General features: G+C 43.0%; 1 protein-coding gene across 1 annotated transcript; it reads left to right on the forward strand.

The window, feature by feature from the left end:
* The first annotated feature begins 598 nt into the window (after positions 1-598).
* On the forward strand, positions 599-829 carry LOC113254258 (cAMP-dependent protein kinase inhibitor gamma-like). The gene has a single exon (XM_044383944.1). It carries the CDS (start codon positions 599-601, stop codon positions 827-829), a length of 231 nt encoding a protein of 76 aa, XP_044239879.1.
* The last annotated feature ends 17,404 nt before the right edge of the window (positions 830-18,233 follow it).

Genomic DNA, 18,233 nt, shown 5'->3' on the forward strand with positions numbered 1-18,233 from the left:
CACTTGGCCTCCCTGACACTAGCTGGATTCCTCTTGTCCATCCTGCACACCTTCGAGCCTCGGAGGTTGCTCTCCATTCTGACCCTTTGCACCCCGCACCCCCATATTATTTTTCCCCTTCACGCTTCATAGCAGTACCAACACTAGGCTATGTAAGTTGCAAACCCTTCCTGACTGTGTAAGAATAGCAAAAGCAGGTACAGGGCAGCATGAGTCAACTAAAGAATTCCTCCGAATTAATAATAAAAGACAACCAGTTTTTTAAAAGGGAGAAAAGAACAGCCAAGAGCTGAGAGTGAAGGCTTCATTTACCAAATCTCTCTAAAAGATGGAAAAAGGCTCAAAGTGAAATGATTTACCCAAGGCCACGGACAGGGTTGATGGCAGAGGAAGGAGAATTACTCAAGCTTTCCTAATTCCTGCTTGAGCCCTTCGCACTAACCCCCACCCCTACCACCAACTACCTGCTCAAGTCAGATTGCTTCAGGACCACTGAGCCTTCCAGAATTTCCACACTGATTAGTCAACAGTGGAAAATCTGAAAAGATGCAAGTAGGAAAAATAAACTAAACCCGGCCAGAAGAGCAATGCAACAGGCATGATGGGGGTCAAGTCCTCCTACTCCATCTCCATTTCTGGTGACAGGACAGGCTGTCAGAACACAGTCCCTGACACCCAGGCAGACTCTGAGGCTGTGAGCATGAGGAAGCTGGCTAAAGACATGGACGAGCTGGCACTCGAGAGGGCAGAAGGACAGGCAGAGGCAGGCACCCCAGACAGGGAAGCTAGCAAGCAGCCTGAGAGCAACGATGGCACCCCCTTGTCTTGAGTCTGACCATGCCCACTGAGGGTGGAAAAGAGACCTGCTGTCCCCACCTGGTCAGAGAGCCCTGGCACTGGCCCAGCAGCCTCTTCTCTGAGCCCCTGTCCCAGGCAGGCCAGGCCAGAGTAAAAAGGCACCCCCAGAGGCCAGTGTGGCCCCTACTCTGAGAAAGCTCTCCGCCTGCACCTTCAGGCTCCGCTTGCCCACCACCTCCTCACACCGGTGCACTTTCAAGACCCTGTAGGTTCAGGATGGCAGCATCCCCCCCCACCCCCCCACCCCCCGCCAAGAATGTACCTCCATCAGTGGTCTGGGCAGCAACCACATCCCAGCTCTGCCTTGGCTTCTCCAAGCCCAACCTTCTGGATCAAGATTTTGTCTCCCTTTAAAAACAACAACAACACCACTTCTAACCTTCTTAAGAACTTAAACCTTTTATCAGCAGAGGGGGAGGGAACTGACTTTTTTTTTTTTTCCTTTGGAAGGCATTGTAAGCTAACCTGACCATCTGTGCAGCTCTGCATTTCCCTCATGGAGCTCCACACATCCACTTCTAGGGAAGGGGTTTTGTGCTCAAAACTGTCTGATCAACTCTCAGTCCTTTTTACCAAGATAAGTGACACCTAGGACTCAGGAAATAAATGCTGATGATTTGGGGGGGGGGATAAGTAAAAATAAAAATGGAGAAGACTTGACTTCAAAGTAGACATTTCAAAAAAGAAGACATACCGATCACTAGTAAACACATGAAACAGTATCCATAGGTGTTCACATAAATACCTTGTAAATTTTTACGGCTACCTCATCATTCGTCAGGGAAACAAATTAAAACCAAAGAAGGTGTGAGATATATATACAACGGAATATTACTCAGCCATCAGAAAGGATGAAATCTTACCATTTACATTGATGCGGGTAGAACTGGAGCGTATTATGGTGGGTGAAATAAGTCAATCAGAAAAATACAATAATCATATGGATTCACCCACATGAGGAATACAAGAAACGGTGCAGAAGACCACAGGGGAAGGGACGGAAAAACGGAATGGGAGGGAATCAGAGAGGGAGACAAACCATGAGAGACTCCGGGCTGTGGGAAAGAAACTGAGGGCTGCTGGAGGGGAGGTGGGTGGGGGGATGGGGTAACTGGGTGACCGGCATTAAGGAGGACACCTGATGTAATGAGCACTGTGTATTACTTGCAACTCATGAAATACTGAGCTCTACATCTGAAACTAATGATGTTCTATATGTTGGCTAATTGAATTTAAATTTAAAAAAATAAAAAATAAATAAAACCATGGCTGGCTCAGTGAGTAGGGCATGTGACTCTTGATCTCAGGGTTGTGAGTTTGAGCTCCATGCTGGGCGTAGAGATTACTTAAAATAAATAAAATTAACAGCAACAACAACAATCGTGGGATGCCATTTTAAACCAACCAGAATGGCTAAACCTTAAAGGGTTGACAAAATCGCAAGCGTTAGCGATGATGCAGAGCGCCCAGAATGGGGTGCGTTGCTAGTGGGAGTGTACGATGGTCCAGTCACTTGGACAAACTGTTCGGCAGTTTATGGTAAAGAGTATAACCACCTTAAAACCCAGGAATTCCAGTTCTAAGCACACCCAAGAGAAAGAAAATGTATGTCCACAAAAGACTTGTGCAAGAACATTCATAGCATCTTTATTTGTAACAGAGAAACCTGTGAACAAACCAAATGTCAGTCAAGAGGAGAATGGCGAAGCAAATGATGGTATTTTTGTACATCGAAACATAATGATAATAATAAGAAAAACTACTGATATACATATCAACATTAATGAATCTCAAGAATACTACATTGAGCAAGACACAGATGAGTACATACTGTTTGATTCCCTTTGTAAATTTCATATGAAATTCAAAAACAGTCAGAACTAATCTATGCTGATAGAAATCAGAACATCTGTTACCTAGGGTGGAGGTGGGACAAGCTGACAAGAAAGGGACACGTTCTGGGTAATAGGAAAGTTCTCTATCTTAATTAGGGTGATGGTTAAAAGAGGATAAAAAATTGTCAAAACTGATTGAACTGTACACTTAAGATCTGTGCAATTTATTGCATTAGTTTATACTTTAAAAAATCCTAATGCCTAGGCTACATCCCAGTGCAATTAATCAGAGTCTCTGGGGATAGAATGTAGGCACCAGTATTTGTTAAAAGCTCCCCAACAAGGGCCTCACCTTCCACAACTGAAAATTCTACAATGGCATTTCCATTAAAAAACAAAACTAAACAAAACAAAACACTCTCTTTGTATTTTTTAAAGGAGCCAAGTCAAACCAGAGCCAAGTTAAAAAAAATACTTTTTTTTCCTACTCCATTCATATTTGTTAATGGCTCACTACCGAGAATGAAAAAGAAAGGAACTAACACTTATTAAGCATCTACATGTGCCAAACACTATACTCTGCACTTTATATTCATCATCTAATCTTTGGAACAATCCTTTTGGTAATTATTATCTTCATTTTGGAAAAGAAATCCTGAGAGTCCAAAAAGATAGGTAATGTGCGCAAAGCGGGGAAGGTGCCTGGGTGGCTTGGTCAGTTAAGTATCTGCTTTTGATTTCGGCTCGGGTCATGATCTCAGGGTCATGGAATTGAGCCCTGTGTCAGGCTGTGCACTCAGTGGGGAGTCTGGTTGAGATTCTCTCTCTCCCTCTGCCTCTTTCTCAAATAAATAAGTAAATCTTCTTTTAAAAAGCACGATGGAGAATAAAATCCAAATGTGTTTGACTTGAAAGATTTGGGTTTTTTTCAAGTTTTATTTATATTTTTAGTAATCTCTACACCCAAGGTGCGGCTCAAATTCACAACACCCCCACTTGAGAGCCCATGCTCTTCTGACTGAGTCAGCCAGATGCCCCAGACTTTCAAGGTTTTATATTATGCTAACACAGACACTTTTTAGAAAGTCTGACACATAATTTATAAAAACTACATCAAAAAATCAAGCCTGATCCTTAGTTATTTTAAGGCATTACCTTTTGAATTGTTTGTGGAAATCATGCCTGTAAGATTTGGGATTTCTTTTCCTACCACACATAGGGAGTGTTGTGATTTGGCAAGCGGTATCTGGCTTTCACCACAGTGAGTCCTAGATTCCTCATCTCAGCTGACCATTGTGGGGCCAATTATCTTCTCATAGAAACAGCATTATAATTGGTGGCTGCATTCCCGAGCTACATTCTTGGCACCAAATAAATAAAAGAACAAAGCAGTAAAAAAACCAAATATATACCTTCATAATCATTTTGAATATTCACAGTATGCTTCCCAGGCTATAAAATGATCATAGTCTTTCCAAGGGTCCCTAGGGTTCTCTTAGAAACTCTACATACAGCATACATAACATACAAGTCTAGGGTATCATGAAATGAATCCAAGATTAATAATCTAGCCATAATATATTAATTAAACATTTAAATTACTACTTTGCTTATATTTTTAGAATTTTACAGGGGTTGTCAGTGTTTATAGCAGCAATGTCCACAAGAGCCAAACTATGGAAAGAGCCCAGATGTCCATCGACAGATGAATGGCTAAAGAAGATGTGGTGTGTATACACAATGGAATATTACTCAGCCATCAAAAAGATGAAATCTTGCCATTTGCAACAACATGGATGAAACTGGAAGGTGTTATGCTAAGCGAAATAACTCAATCAGAGAAAGGCAATTATCATATGATCTCACTAATATGTGGAATTTAAGAAACAAAACAGAGGATCATAGGGGAAGTAAGGGAAAATAAAACAAGACGAAATCAGAGAGGGAGAGAAACCATAAGAGATTCTTAATCATAGGAAACAAACTGAGGGTTGCTGGTCAGGGATGGGGTAACTGGATGATAGGCATTAAGGAGAGCACGTGATATAATGAGCACTGGGTGTTATATAAGACTGATGAGTCACTGAACTCTACCTTTGAGTCTAATAATACACTATACATTAATTAATGGAATTTAAATTTAAAATAAAGAAATAAAGAATTTTAGAGAGGTTTTAAAAGATGATTTAAAGGAGACATACTCTGTAAACCAGTTACTTAATTTCCAAATAGTTTGATCAGGGGAATGCTATAGACGTAATGTATCTGAATATCTTCAAGCTTTTAGAGACATCTTGATAGGAGGATAGAGGGAGATTGTCCAAGATGAATGTCATTAAGAATCATTGCAACAAATATTTATTGAGCACCGTGTACTGCATTAAACACTCTGTGTGACTTCATTTAATCCTTCAACTTTATGAAAAAAGCACTGTTCTCACAACAATTTTACGATGTAGAAATTGAGGTTCAGAGAAGTTAAATAACTTGTCTAAGGATGCACAGCTAGGAAATGACAAGAGGAAGATAGAGGCCAAGCTGTTGACTATAAAACCCTGGCCTCTGCAAGAACGGCTCACCTTCTCGAGCTCGCATACTGTGGTCGCGGTTGTTCTGAGCATATTGCAAGTGTTTAATCATTTAATCCTTACGACAGTCCCGTGAGTTGGGTACTAAAATCATCCTCATATTACAGGAGAGGAAAAGGAAACACAGATTAATCACCCTGTAACTAGCTAAGCAACCATTCCTAAAGAGTGCTAATTGCTGACTGCAAGTAAGTAGAGGGAAGGTCTCCAAGGCCACAGGGAACTGTCCCCACTCTGACCTTTTCATTCAGAATTTACTTGGATAAAGACTGTGATCTACTGCCCAAATATAAGAAAGCATGAATTTTGTGGGGTAAGTTATACTGGATAGAAATAGATCAATTGGAGGCAAAATGAATTAATAGCGATACCTGTAAAAGAGTTGTATAGAGTTTAGGTGACTGAAAGTGTGGCTTGAGTAATGGAGGATAGCCAAGTGCTGCCACCACGTATCCATTCCCAGCCCTGCGCGAGCACACGCACACAGCATTTGGAAATTAAAAGTAAGAACACCCTTTAAGAGTTACTGCAAGATAAGTAATAGATCAGGGCAGACAACGACAGCATCACTAGAGACAGAAAACTTCCTGGCAAGGGCTTTATCTGGTTAAATGTATTATCATACCTTAAAAGAAGAATGGGGGCACCAGTAGGGGGTTTGGTCAACAGCTGAAGCAAAGATACAGGCAAATCACACAAGCAAAGGGGAAAAGAATCCTAGATCCATGAACATAAGCACTTAGTTCTCATGACAAGTTTATCTCTGTACAGGGGATGAATGTGGAAGATTACCACAGATGGGGGGCAACACAACTGTTAGTGGAACATTCCAGTCTTGAGGAGGAATTTAAGGACACTCTACCCTACCCTCATAGGAGGAATGTTTGACATTATCGAGGGTAAGGGTATTTTAGGATCATGGTGTTGGGTGTTAGAGGAAGTGAGAGGATTGACTGAGATGCAGTGAGCAAAGAATTTAAAAGCTATTGTGATCCTCAGGCAACATGATCACGTATGTAAAAAATTACAAAGGGACCCTTTATACACTGTTGGTGGGAATGTAAACTGGTATAGCCACTATGGAAAACAGTAAATTATACAACAGTATAATTTAATTTCTTGCCTCAAGAAATTAAACATAGAACCACCATATCCAGAGACAACAAAATCACTATTTCAAAGAGATATTTCTACTCCATGTTCATTGCAGCATTATTCACAATAGCCAAGGCATGGAAACAACCTGAGTGTTTGTCAATGATGACTGGATAAAGAAAATGTGAGATACACACACACCACACACATATACACACACACGCACAATGGAATATTACTCCCCCTTAGAAAGGGAAGAAGTCCTGCTTTGTGATAACATGGATGAAACTGGAGGGTATTAGGCTAAGTGAAATAAATCTGGCAGAGAAAGACAAATACTGCATGGTATCATTTATATCTGGAACTTTAAAAAAAAATTTGAAACAGAGGACAGAATGATGGTTCCAGGGGCTAAAGGATAGGGGAAATTAGGGAGATGCTGGTAAAGGGATACAAATTTTCAGTTATAAGAGGAACAGTGGGTGAGGATTTAATTTATAGCATGGTGACTATTATTGAAAATACTGTAATGTATAATTGAAATTTGCTAAGACAATAAAACTTAAGTGTTCTTACCAAAAAAAGGAAAACAAAGGTATATTTATGCAAGGTGATGGGTATGTTAGTTAACTCCTTGGCGGGAATTCTTTCATAATGTATATCAAATCATCACATTGTACATTTTAAATATTAAAGTTAATTTTAATTAACTGATTTATTAATTTACTAATTAAATATTATTTAATTAATATTAAGTAATAAAATGTATTACAATTTTCTTTGTCTATTATACTCCAACATGGCTAAAAGCTTTTTAACTGCAAAGAATCTACAAAAAAATTCGAACTAAAAAGTGTGTTTAACAAGGTTGTAGGACACAAGATCAACATACAGAAACCAATTATATTTCTATAAACTACCAGTAAACAATTTTAAAATGAATTAATTCCATTTATAATAGCATTACAGGAATACAATACCTAGAAATAAATTCAACAAGAGAAGTGCATATCTGTGTATTGAAAACTACACACCATCGCTGAGTGAAATTAAAGAGGATTTAATAAAAATGGGGAGATATATAATATCCATGAGTTGGAAGATTCAGTATTGGTAAGATGGCAGTTTTCCCCAATTGATGTATAGATTCAATGGAATACCTATCAAAATCCCAGTAGGCTTTTTTTTTTTTTTTTTTTGGTCATGGATGCTGAAAAGCTGTTTCTAAAATTTATATGGAAGTGCAAAGAACCTATAGTAAGACAATTTTGAAAAAGAAGTACAAAGTCAGAGGATTTATTTGGTTTTGAAACTTACTACAAAGTTATGATAATGAAGAAACAATAGACATTTAGGTAGGTGGAAGAGAATGGAGAATCCAGGAACAGACCTTCACATATATGGTCAATTGAGTTTTGAGAAAGATGCCAAGTAATTAAATGGGGAAAGGATAGTTCTTTCAGCAATAGATGCTGGAACAATTGGATAAACATCTACAAAAAAATGAAACTCAGCCCTTATCTTACACCATACATAACGATTTAAAAGAAAACACAGGATGAAATCTTCACAGGCTTGAATAAGACAAAGAGTTCTTTATATATAACTTAAAAAGTAAAACAATCAACAACAAAATCTACAAATTGGACTTTATCAAAATGAAAACTTTTGCTCTTCAAAAGACACAAGAGAATGGAAATATTTGCAAAACATACATCTGATAAAGGACTTGAATGCAGAATATATAAAGAACCCTTATAATTCAGCAGCAAGAAGACAACCAACCCAGTAAGAAACGAGCAAAATATTTGGAAAATCACCTCACCAAAGAAAATATATAAATGGCAGGTGAGTACGTGAAAAGATGTTTAATATCATTAGTCATCAGAGAAATTCAAGTTCAAACCAAAAGGTTCCCCGGCACACCTACTAGAATGGCTAAAACGAAGAAGACTGACCCAGTGCTTGTGAAGATATGGAGAAACACGTTCATTGCTAGTGGGAATGTAAAATGAGACGGCCACTTTGGGAAACTTTGTCACTTTTTAAAAAGCCAAACATACACTTATCGATTGACTTAGCAACTCAGCTCCTAGGGATCTAGCCAAAAGAAATGAATAAGTATGTCCACACAAAAACCTGTATACAAATATTCATTGCAGTATTATTCACGATAGCCCCCAAAATGGAAATAGCGTCTTTCAACTGGTAAGTTGTTAGACAAAATGTATGTCTATAGAGGGGAATATTATTCACAACAAAAGCATTATACTAAATGGAAGGAGACAGGCACAAAAGGCTACATATTACATGATCCCATTTATATGAAAATTTTAGAAAAGGCAAAATTGTAGAGACAAATCAGTGGTTGCCCAGGGCTGAGGCGGGAGCAGAGATGGATTGCAAACAGGCACGAGGGAACGTTTGTGGTCATGAAAGTGCTCTAACACTGAGTTGTGGTGATGGCTGAAAAAGTGTATAAATTCACTGAAATTCAGTGCTGTGTAGACTTAAAATGGGTGGTTTTTATGGCATCTAAATTAACCTCAATAAGGATGTTTTAAACAAAACAGAAAGCTGTTGTGACTTCATAGCACCCTTTCTGGCTCACCTTAGAAATATCTGGTGCCTGTATAACTCTGGTAAAATTGTGCTTGAACTTTCCTTTCCGTACCCCTTAAGACCTTACATAGATGGTTTAGCAAGCAGCTCTAACCCTACTGGACGGATTTTCTTTCTCTTGGAGGGGGTTAGAAGGAGAAAACCAACAAAACCTTGACTTTAGGGGCATCTGGGTGGCTCAGTCGTTAAGTGTCCGCCTTCGGCTCAGGGTGTGTGGGATCGAGCCCCACATCAGGCTCCTCCACTGGGAGCCTGCTTCTTCCTCTCCTGCTTCCCCTGCCTGTGTTCCCTCTCTCACTGGCTCTCTCTCTGTCAAATAAACAAATAAAATCTTAAAAAAAAAACAAAAAACAGAAATAAAACAAACCTTGACTGTATTTCCCAGGAGCACGTAGAGAAGAGCATGATCAGGATGGAAAAGACCTTACAAATCACATCACAGTCTCTATCATTCTTCTATCTAACACCTTTTGGAATTTTCCTGTTCAAATAAGTGCTGTGTCTATAAAATAGTGAACAATATGGACGAGGTCTTTGTCCTCCCAGAGCATATATTCTAGTAGTGTGAAATCAAGGATGGGTGGGTAGATAGACAGACGAAAGTAAAAGAAAAGCACCTTAAGTACTCGGTAGAGAGTTAAAACCATGATATTAGAAAATGACTGGACCACAAGAGGGAGCCAGTCTTGCAAAGACCAGAAGGAGGAGCATCTTAGGCACCTTTTTTTTTTTTTTTTTAAACTGTACTTTGTCCCTTGAGGCTGTCTATTCCCTCTTTGCTCAGCTTAAGTTTCAGTGTCAGGAAATATAATCACTCCCTCAACTTCCTTAATCACATTAATCTCTCACACAGGTTGGCAAAATCACAACACTTCAAAATCCAACTGTCCACCTAGACTGGTCTCACCTTAAACTTGTCACTAGGAACTTCCGAAGGCCCTTGCTGCTTCCCAGCTAGCATCCCACATCTGCGTCATCCAGTCACTTTCCTGCCTTCTACATTACTACATTCACTTTCTGCTAAGGGACTGTTGTTTTCTCTTCTCTCCCCCATTCTCACTCCCAGTTGATGACTGTGCTTCTCACTGAGAAAACTAACAGTCAGAAGACAACTTCCACTGATTCTTACCACATCCATATGCCCATATGGGTGTACCCTCTCAGGCCCTGCCTTACCTCCTGAAATCAGGACGCACTCACAGGGCTCCCATATAAAACCTTCCACTGGTGTATGAGATGCCACTGTCCCGTAGACTCAAGAACACCAAGCCAGCAAACCCTCCCACTCTATTCCACATCATGAATTTTTCCTCTACTGAATCATCTCCATTGATACAAAAATAAATCATTTCAAGCACATTAAAGGCAAATAAAAATCTCCCCTTGACTGTATTTCCCTCATTTGGTTACCATCTTATTTCTCTGTGATCTTTTGTAGCCAGTTGTCTATACTGTATTAGCTGCCTCTAATTCCCCTTCTCCTATTTTCGTTTAAATTTTCTCCAGTCCAGCATTTGTGCTACCATTGATCTGAAACTGGTCTTTTCAAGGCCAACAAAATAAACACAATTAAAACCCTACCATAAAGAAAAAACAACGAAGCAGCTCGGAGTGGGAGAAGAAGGTAGGGAGTGTGTGTGCGTGTGTGTGTGTGGTGGGGGAGATCCTGAATTATAGCAGCTGGGTTGACCACCTGTATCATAAGAATTATTTAGGTAATTAGTCTTCTTTCCACTCCATTTGAACCATACTTCCTTTCCATATATTTCCCTGACTGTCTTTGGCATCTACTGTTGCCCAGCTTCTTAAAGCTGTCTGAATAACCAATTAACCTGCTCACCATTCAGGGAGAAGAGAGTAAAACAAAATCACAACAGTGAATGAGAGAGTCATCATTTATGTTTTTTTTTTTTTTTAAGATTTTATTTATTTATTTGACAGAGAGACAGCCAGCGAGAGAGGGAACACAAGCAGGGGGAGTGGCAGAGGAAGAAGCAGGCTCACAGCGGAGGAGCCCGATGTGGGACTCGATCCCGGAACGCCGGGATCACGCCCTGAGCCGAAGGCAGACACTTAACGACTGCGCTACCCAGGCGCCCCATCATTTATGTTTTGTATCTGAAATTAATGTGAAACCTCAGAAACCTAGCAGTCTCTTTAACCCAACCAGGAATAATTTTAGAAGTCTGAGAAAGACAAGGGTGCCTGGGTGGTGCAGTCGGTGAAACATCTGACTCTTGGTTTCGGCTCAGGTCATGATCTTGCAGTTGTGGGCTCGAGCCCTCCATCGGGCTCCGTGCTCACAGCAGAGTCTGCTGGAGATTCTTGTTCCCTTCCCCTCTGCTCCTCCTCTCTCTCTCTCTCTCTCTAAAATAAATAAACAAAATCTTTTTTTTTTTAAGATTTTGTTTATTTATTTGACAGAGAGAGAGACAGCCAGCAAGAGAGGGAACACAAGCAAGGGAGTGGGAGAGGAAGAAGCAGGCTCCCAGTGGAGGAGCCTGATGTGGGGCTCGATCCCAGAATGCTGGGATCACGCCCTGAGCCAAAGGCAGACGCTTAAAGACCAAGCCACCCAGGTGCCCCAATAAATAAAATCTTAAAAAAAAGTTTGAGAAAGAATTGCCCCCAAACAATATCCCTCGAGGCTAAGATAAATGCAGTTGCCACGTGCAATGATTTTGCAGCTCTCTCTCTCTATAATGGTCTCACCAGAAGTTATATACACTAACCTCAGGCAGCTTAGAAAGGCTGGCTGCAGTACTCTGCTTGCTGATGTTATCGGCAGGAACAACTGTGACTTACTTTGGTGAGGTGGCCTTGACTCCTTTTGTGGACAAGGCAGTTCCTACTGGAGACAGCACCAAATGAGGTAGACTTTTGACAACTGTCCTGATCAGTTGGTTCATACAGAAATCCCAATGGATGGTGCAGATCAGTGTTTAGCAAAATGCAAGTCACAATCCATTATCGGATTACGACATTAACTGGGTGGGTTGACCAACTTTTAAAAGGTGAAATTGAATAGAAAATATCAGAGTTCATTACACATACTCAGGGTATGACATAGTTCTTGAGACTCTGGTTAGAGTTCTGAAGAGGTGTGTCCTGGATCATAAAATTAAAATTTTAAGAATTAAAGCCACCGGTCCAAATCCATTCATAATAAAATAGCCAGTGTGTTTGAATGCACTAATCAAAATTAGAGGACATTTGGAAAATATCCCTTTTCAGCATCATACATCACTAGGCATGAGCAGAAACAAGGGAAATCCAGAGCACCTTAAAGAGGGACTTTCATACACACAACCAGGTGAAGAGCTTGAAATTAGTCTCTAAAAACTAAGTTGCCATCATGGAGGCTTTATACTTTACAAACCACACTCACAAATTTAATCTCATTCGAGTACCTTGTCCATTTTTTACAGTAGGTAAGACAGGAAGGTGGCGGCATCTGAGGCAGGGTTCAATGATCCATCCAGTTTAGGTCAGGAGCCCAGCCAGCAGCTGGGAGAAAGGATCTAGCCCCACAAGCCTCAGGGAGAAAGTTGGCAAAGATAAAGAACTGAGCGTGGGTCCCAGCCAAATTAACTCGGGTTCAGGGCAGAACTCCAGTTCCAGGAGGGAGAAAGGGAAGGATGAACAGGAACTGGGGCCGAAGCCCAGATATTAAACAAAGCACACAGATAGCCAGGCCCACCCCCGGCACAGTGGATTCCATGCTCATACCTGCAGCGTTCCAGAAGCCCATGACTGGCTTTTGAAGAAGAAACAGAAACATACCATGTGCATAAGGGGCAGAATGGAGACGTTATCAAGTACTTATAAAGGCATAAAGAGACTAGTGGGGAATGGCAAGTTAACCAATCAGACTAGCAGGAGTAGAGTTGCCAGATAAAATAGAGGATGCTTATTTAGATTTGGATTTCAGATAAATAATGAAAGTCTTTTAGTGTAAGAATGTCCCATGCAATATTGGGGGCACATCTATACCAAAAAAAATTGTTGCTTATCTGAAATTTAAATTTAACTGGGCATCCTGTATTTTTATTTACAAAATCTGGCACCCCTCACCTGTGGGTGTTATGAAGGATAGGGTGGGAAGGCTTTGGCAGAGCAAGATCATAAAGGATCTTTGAGCCACGCTTAGCAGATAATGGGGAGCCATGAAAGTTTTTAAGCAGGGGCATAATATAATCAGGTTTGCATTTTAGAATCAACCTTTGGAGAACGAAACAAGAGTTGAGAAAGTCAGGAACTGAGAGACTAGAGAGCTGTTTTAAATAGCCTAGACTCCAGGAGCATTGAATTTAATTTCATTCACTTCACAATTCTGCCTGGTGCTAGTGAGATTCCAAGGTTCACTCGAGCTGTAGAGACCAATCTTTTCTTTTTCAGGAGCTGTTCTTTGTTTTGAGGAACGAAGAATGTTCTGGGGGTGGGGTATATTTTTTGCCTTGCCCAAACCCAGTGTCAATCAAACACTTCTTGAGGGTGCTGCAAAGATAAGGTATGTATATATCAATCCCCTGCTAGGAAGCTCAACGTCTTTTTCACCACTGCACCCCCAGGAGGTAATCAATAAACATTTGTTGAATGAGTTCCTTAAAGACAAAGTCTGTATCTTCATCATCTTTGTTTCTTTAGTGCCTGACCCAGGGCTGGGAATAAGTTTCTCAGAAAATAGTTCTTGATTAAAGTGGTCTAATTAATTAACAACCAGAAGTGCTTCCTATTAACTACACATTATTTCAAAGGTACAATCTGGCATAGTTTTCACTCGAATGCAAAAGAAGCCTGCCTCTTACACTGGGCCAGAAAACTGTTTTCAAAAGCTGTAGAATCATACTGATTGGGTGGAGTTTTAAAGGTAATCTTCCTCCTGTATGTGAAAATGTGAGGGTTTGGGATTGTGTGTGTGTGTGTGTGTGTGTGTGTGTGTGGCATTGTCCTGCTTCCAGAAGCTTTTTCTTTGCTTGGGTACTAGTGAAGCTAGATCTTAAGTGAATGCTTTTTGGTTAGATCATCATAAAGTGATATGAATCAAGTGTTTGTCTTCCATCTACCAGTATCAGTACAGTTATTTCCGTATGTATTTTTGCAAAGCTGAAGTGTGAACTTCTTGAAGGCAGGACTTCCTAGTCACAGAACTTTCACTAATACTAGGTTTGTTGAATTTTCAAGAGCAGGAAGCCAAAAGGAAAAGAATAATTCTAGGAAGCACATGGGATAAATAAAAATACAGTTAAAAATTATTACAGCCACCCATTATTGAAGATTATATTCTAAGCATCATACCAGGGTGGGGGCTTTACATATATTTTATTAAATTCTGATGAAATTTCAATCCTAAAAGCTTCTCTTTGAGGTAGGTGACATTATGCTCATTTTCTATTTCTTTAAACAGAATCAGAACTGATGAGAAACTTGCCCAGCTAATAGACGAGCAGAGCTGAGATCAGAACCTGATTCCAAAGTCCAGGCTCTCACACATCAGGAATTGTCATTGTTTTAAGTGTGTACTGGAGAGATGAAGAATATTGTTAGAATGCCTATAAGAGCTCTACTTTAATCAGCAACCATGCAGTACTCCAGAGGACTAAAGTTTGATTTTCTTTGTAATGATGTGTGAGGGTACATGCGTGGAAGAAATATGGAGGTATTTTTTTGTATTTTTGATTTATGTTCCTTTTTTCTGTTCACCTTTGTACTTAAGGGAGCACATGCTTTTAAATATAATTGGGTGCCATCTCCACCTTCCTGGAAGGTAATATTGTTACATTTAAAACTATTATCACGCTGTTACTACCCAGGATGAAACATATGGACTTCAGATGTTACGATCAGTAATACCAACTTCATTTGCCCCATCCAAAGGAATACTCGTTCATGTTCAGACATGTGATGGAACCTCACTGATCCAGATGTGTATGAACTCATCTGTGGGACACTCCAGACCCTCCTCTGAGCTGTCAATATAATTGCATGCATCAGTTATTGTCCTGTCTTTTAAAGCTGCAAATGCGCACTCTGTCGGACTGCTGAGATCTTTTCAGCAGCCCTCTTCATACTGCTCAACTGCCAGCCTCTTCACTGTGTTCCAAGAAGAATGAGAGTCTCAGTAAGAGTGCTGCCTCTGGTCGTTTGACTCCAGGCTGAGGAGGGTTAGTTAAATCGAAGGTTAAACTTTACCAACCTTTCGGAGTCTGAGAAAGCAAAATGAGAAGGCAAGCGATGGCATAAATAATTACACAAATTAGAAGGAATTTGAAGAAGAGGAACCAAACAAGATAAAAAGAAGGGGAGAAAGCATTTGGTTAAAACAAAACAAAACACGGAATAAACAAATTATGTTTTGCTTGGCTCTGTAAAGTAGATGCCTGCCAAAAATGGTCTGCAAAGGTATAAGAATCAAAAAGCATCTTCAGTGCTCTGCCTTTGCCAGAAACATGGAAGGAATTTCCTAGAGACGGTTAGGAAGGAATTAGGAGGGGAAAAAAAAAATGCTCATCAGGCCTTAATTTGCTTATTCATTGCCAGGCAGGGTGTTAACCATGGGGAATATAAAATGAATATGGCACGGCCCTGCCTCCAAGCTTACGCTCCAGTTCAGGGAGATACATCAACTGTTACATATGCTGAAGTGTGAAAGGCACCACGAAATAGGAAACAGTAGGTGGACAAAGGGGCAGTGATCCACTCTGTGAGTCTAATAAAAACAATTCATTACAGTCATGTAGGGTTGTTCAATGAGATGACCAACTCTCCCAGGGAAGAGTGAAGTGGAACTTGAACTAACAGATATAGTCGCGTCAAAACATAAAAGAGGGGGTTTTGAAGAAGCAATCAATTCACACCAGTCCCAAGAAGGTAATGATCTGGTAAGTGTTCTCCATCTTTAATGTCTAGGATATCAATTTTACAAAGCGGAGGTGCCGCCAGACGTTACCATCCCCCACCCTCCATCTCCACCCCTCCAGCAGAGCTATCAGGTGAGCTTAATCCAAGCTCCGCCCTAATTAAATATGTGACCTGGAGCAACTTGCATCACTACTCACGACCTCGTTTCTGCGTCCGTAAAGCGAGGAACCCTACCTAGTTGATGCTACAGTCCCTTTCTGCAGTGAATTGTGAAATTGAGACAAGAAACCAGAAAGGAAACTCAAGAGAAACAAAAGTGAAAGTGCCCAAAGGAAATACAGTAGTAAACAAAAGTACAAAATTTTATATCTCACTGAAAAACGTGGCAGAGTTCCCAAATACTTTGTTTTTTTCAGCAACCGTGAACACGAGATTTGGGCAAGAATGAAATGTCTATCACGCCGTCCAAATGTGAACACGATCAGTGTAACGCGAATCCACCTTGCTGCACGCAACTGTCTTCTTAAACAATGCTCCCTGACCCTGAACAACCACTTATAAAATTTCTTACAAAGTAAATCAAGCTATGATGAATGGTCCGTCTCCACATAACAACCCCCCCCCCCCAAGGAACACCACACAAGGGTGTGTCTTGCTTTGGGAAGAGAGAGAAAAGGGTATAGAGAAAGAGGAAGGATTCGAACCAATACAAGATTCTGCCCAGCGTTGCCACGCGGTTGTCATATACAACAGCATGCAAGCAAACTATCTTAAAACACAGGAAATTCGGTAGCCTTTAAACTTTATTATTTCCTCCGTTTATGGTGAGACTTCCCCGAACGTAACCCAAGACCTTACACCCGCTTGGGAGCCAGGGCGCGAGCTCCGGGGTGAAAAGCAAGTGGAGGCGGCCAGAAGTGACCAAGCTGACAGCTTCGCGGAGCATTTGCAGCGAGCGTGGGACCAGGACGGGCGACGCCACGGCTGCAGGGGGGTGTCACTGGGCTCCCTAGATGGGAGGATGCTCCGTGTCCGCTGCGGGAGCCTCCCTTCTTGGAGCCGAGGCGGGAGGAGGACGCGCGCCTGCGCGCGCGCGTGCACACACACACGCACACATCCCTCCCCTGGAGTTGTGTCTCGTCTCCCTTTTGTTTTTCTCCCTTCCCGGTCATGAGACCCGGAAGTTTTTTTTTTTTTTTAAACCTGTCTCTCTCCCTTTTCCAACCCCCCCGCCCCATCTATCACATGGCAGAGATAGAATAAAAACAGAAAAATGGCGACGGTCACGTTGTGGCGAGCCTTGCTGCGTCATTAGATAATCCTCATGCATATAACGGGAAGAACAAAGGAAGGGGGGGCCCAGGACCCCCCGGGGGCGCAGGTGGGCGTGGGGGCGGCGGGGCGGGCGCGGGGGCGGCCGGGCGCGCGCGGGACCGGGCGCCTGCGGGCGGCGAGGGGCCGCGCGGGGCTCTGTGCCGCCTAGTGTCTACGTCCGTGTGCGCGCCCGTGCGCCGCCGCGGAGCACTGGCCGCGGCGCTCCCGGCGCGGTGTGGCGGCGCGCCGGAGCCGGCCGGGGGCGCGGGAAGCGGCGGGGGCGACTAGAGCCGTTCCGGCGAGGCTGGCCGCGGCGCGCGCGCACACGCACACGCAGCCGCGGGGCTCGGCCGGCTGGGCGCCCGCGCGGGGGGCGGGCCGGGTGGCGGCGGGGGCCGAGGGCGCGTCGCTGCCCGGCGCTGGGCGCCTGCCTTCAGCCGCCTCCGGGGACCGCAAGCAGTTCGCCGCCGCGGGGTAGGCAGCAGGCGCTGGGGCGGTGGCACGGGGCGGGCCTGGGGCTCCGCACTCCCTCACGGACTTCGAGCGTGTGTTGCCGGGCTGGGTTTGTTGTTGTGGAGGTGTGTGTGTTTTTCCGGCGGGGTGGGGGGGCGGCCTCACCCCTGGGCATTTCCGCGGTTGTCCTCGGGCCCTCGCCGGGGTGTGAGGAGCGGCGCAGGTTGGACGAGGGCGCGGGGTGGTCCCCGGCACCCCGCTCCGGCCCCTTGGAGGGGGAGCGGCGCGGAGGGGCGGGGCGGGGTGCGTGTGTAAATGTTGCGCACTCTCTTTTCCCCCACCCCCGCCTTCTTCCAGGGTGCTGGCGTGGGTCCCTCGCCGTCCGGCGGCGACTGTAAATAGAGCCTGGATGTTGTTTACATGAAGGATCCGGCGGGAGGAGTCTGCGAGGAGGAGGCGGAGGAGGAGGGAGGGAGGAGAGAGGAAGAGCGGAGTCCCCGCGGCGGCGGCGGTCCGGGGTGAGGGGGAGCCCCGCGCGGCGTCCGGGGACCGGGCGCTACCACGAGGCCGGGACGCTGTACCCTGGGGTAGGAGGGAGAATGGGCGC

This window comes from Ursus arctos, unplaced genomic scaffold, assembly GCF_023065955.2.
Source record: "Ursus arctos isolate Adak ecotype North America unplaced genomic scaffold, UrsArc2.0 scaffold_12, whole genome shotgun sequence".
In the NCBI taxonomy this organism is placed as follows: Eukaryota; Metazoa; Chordata; class Mammalia; order Carnivora; family Ursidae; genus Ursus; species Ursus arctos.

Bases quoted from the DNA above. Each gene is read 5' to 3' on its own strand.
- LOC113254258 (XM_044383944.1), top strand. From the start codon at position 599: ATGATGGGGGTCAAGTCCTCCTACTCCATCTCCATTTCTGGTGACAGG.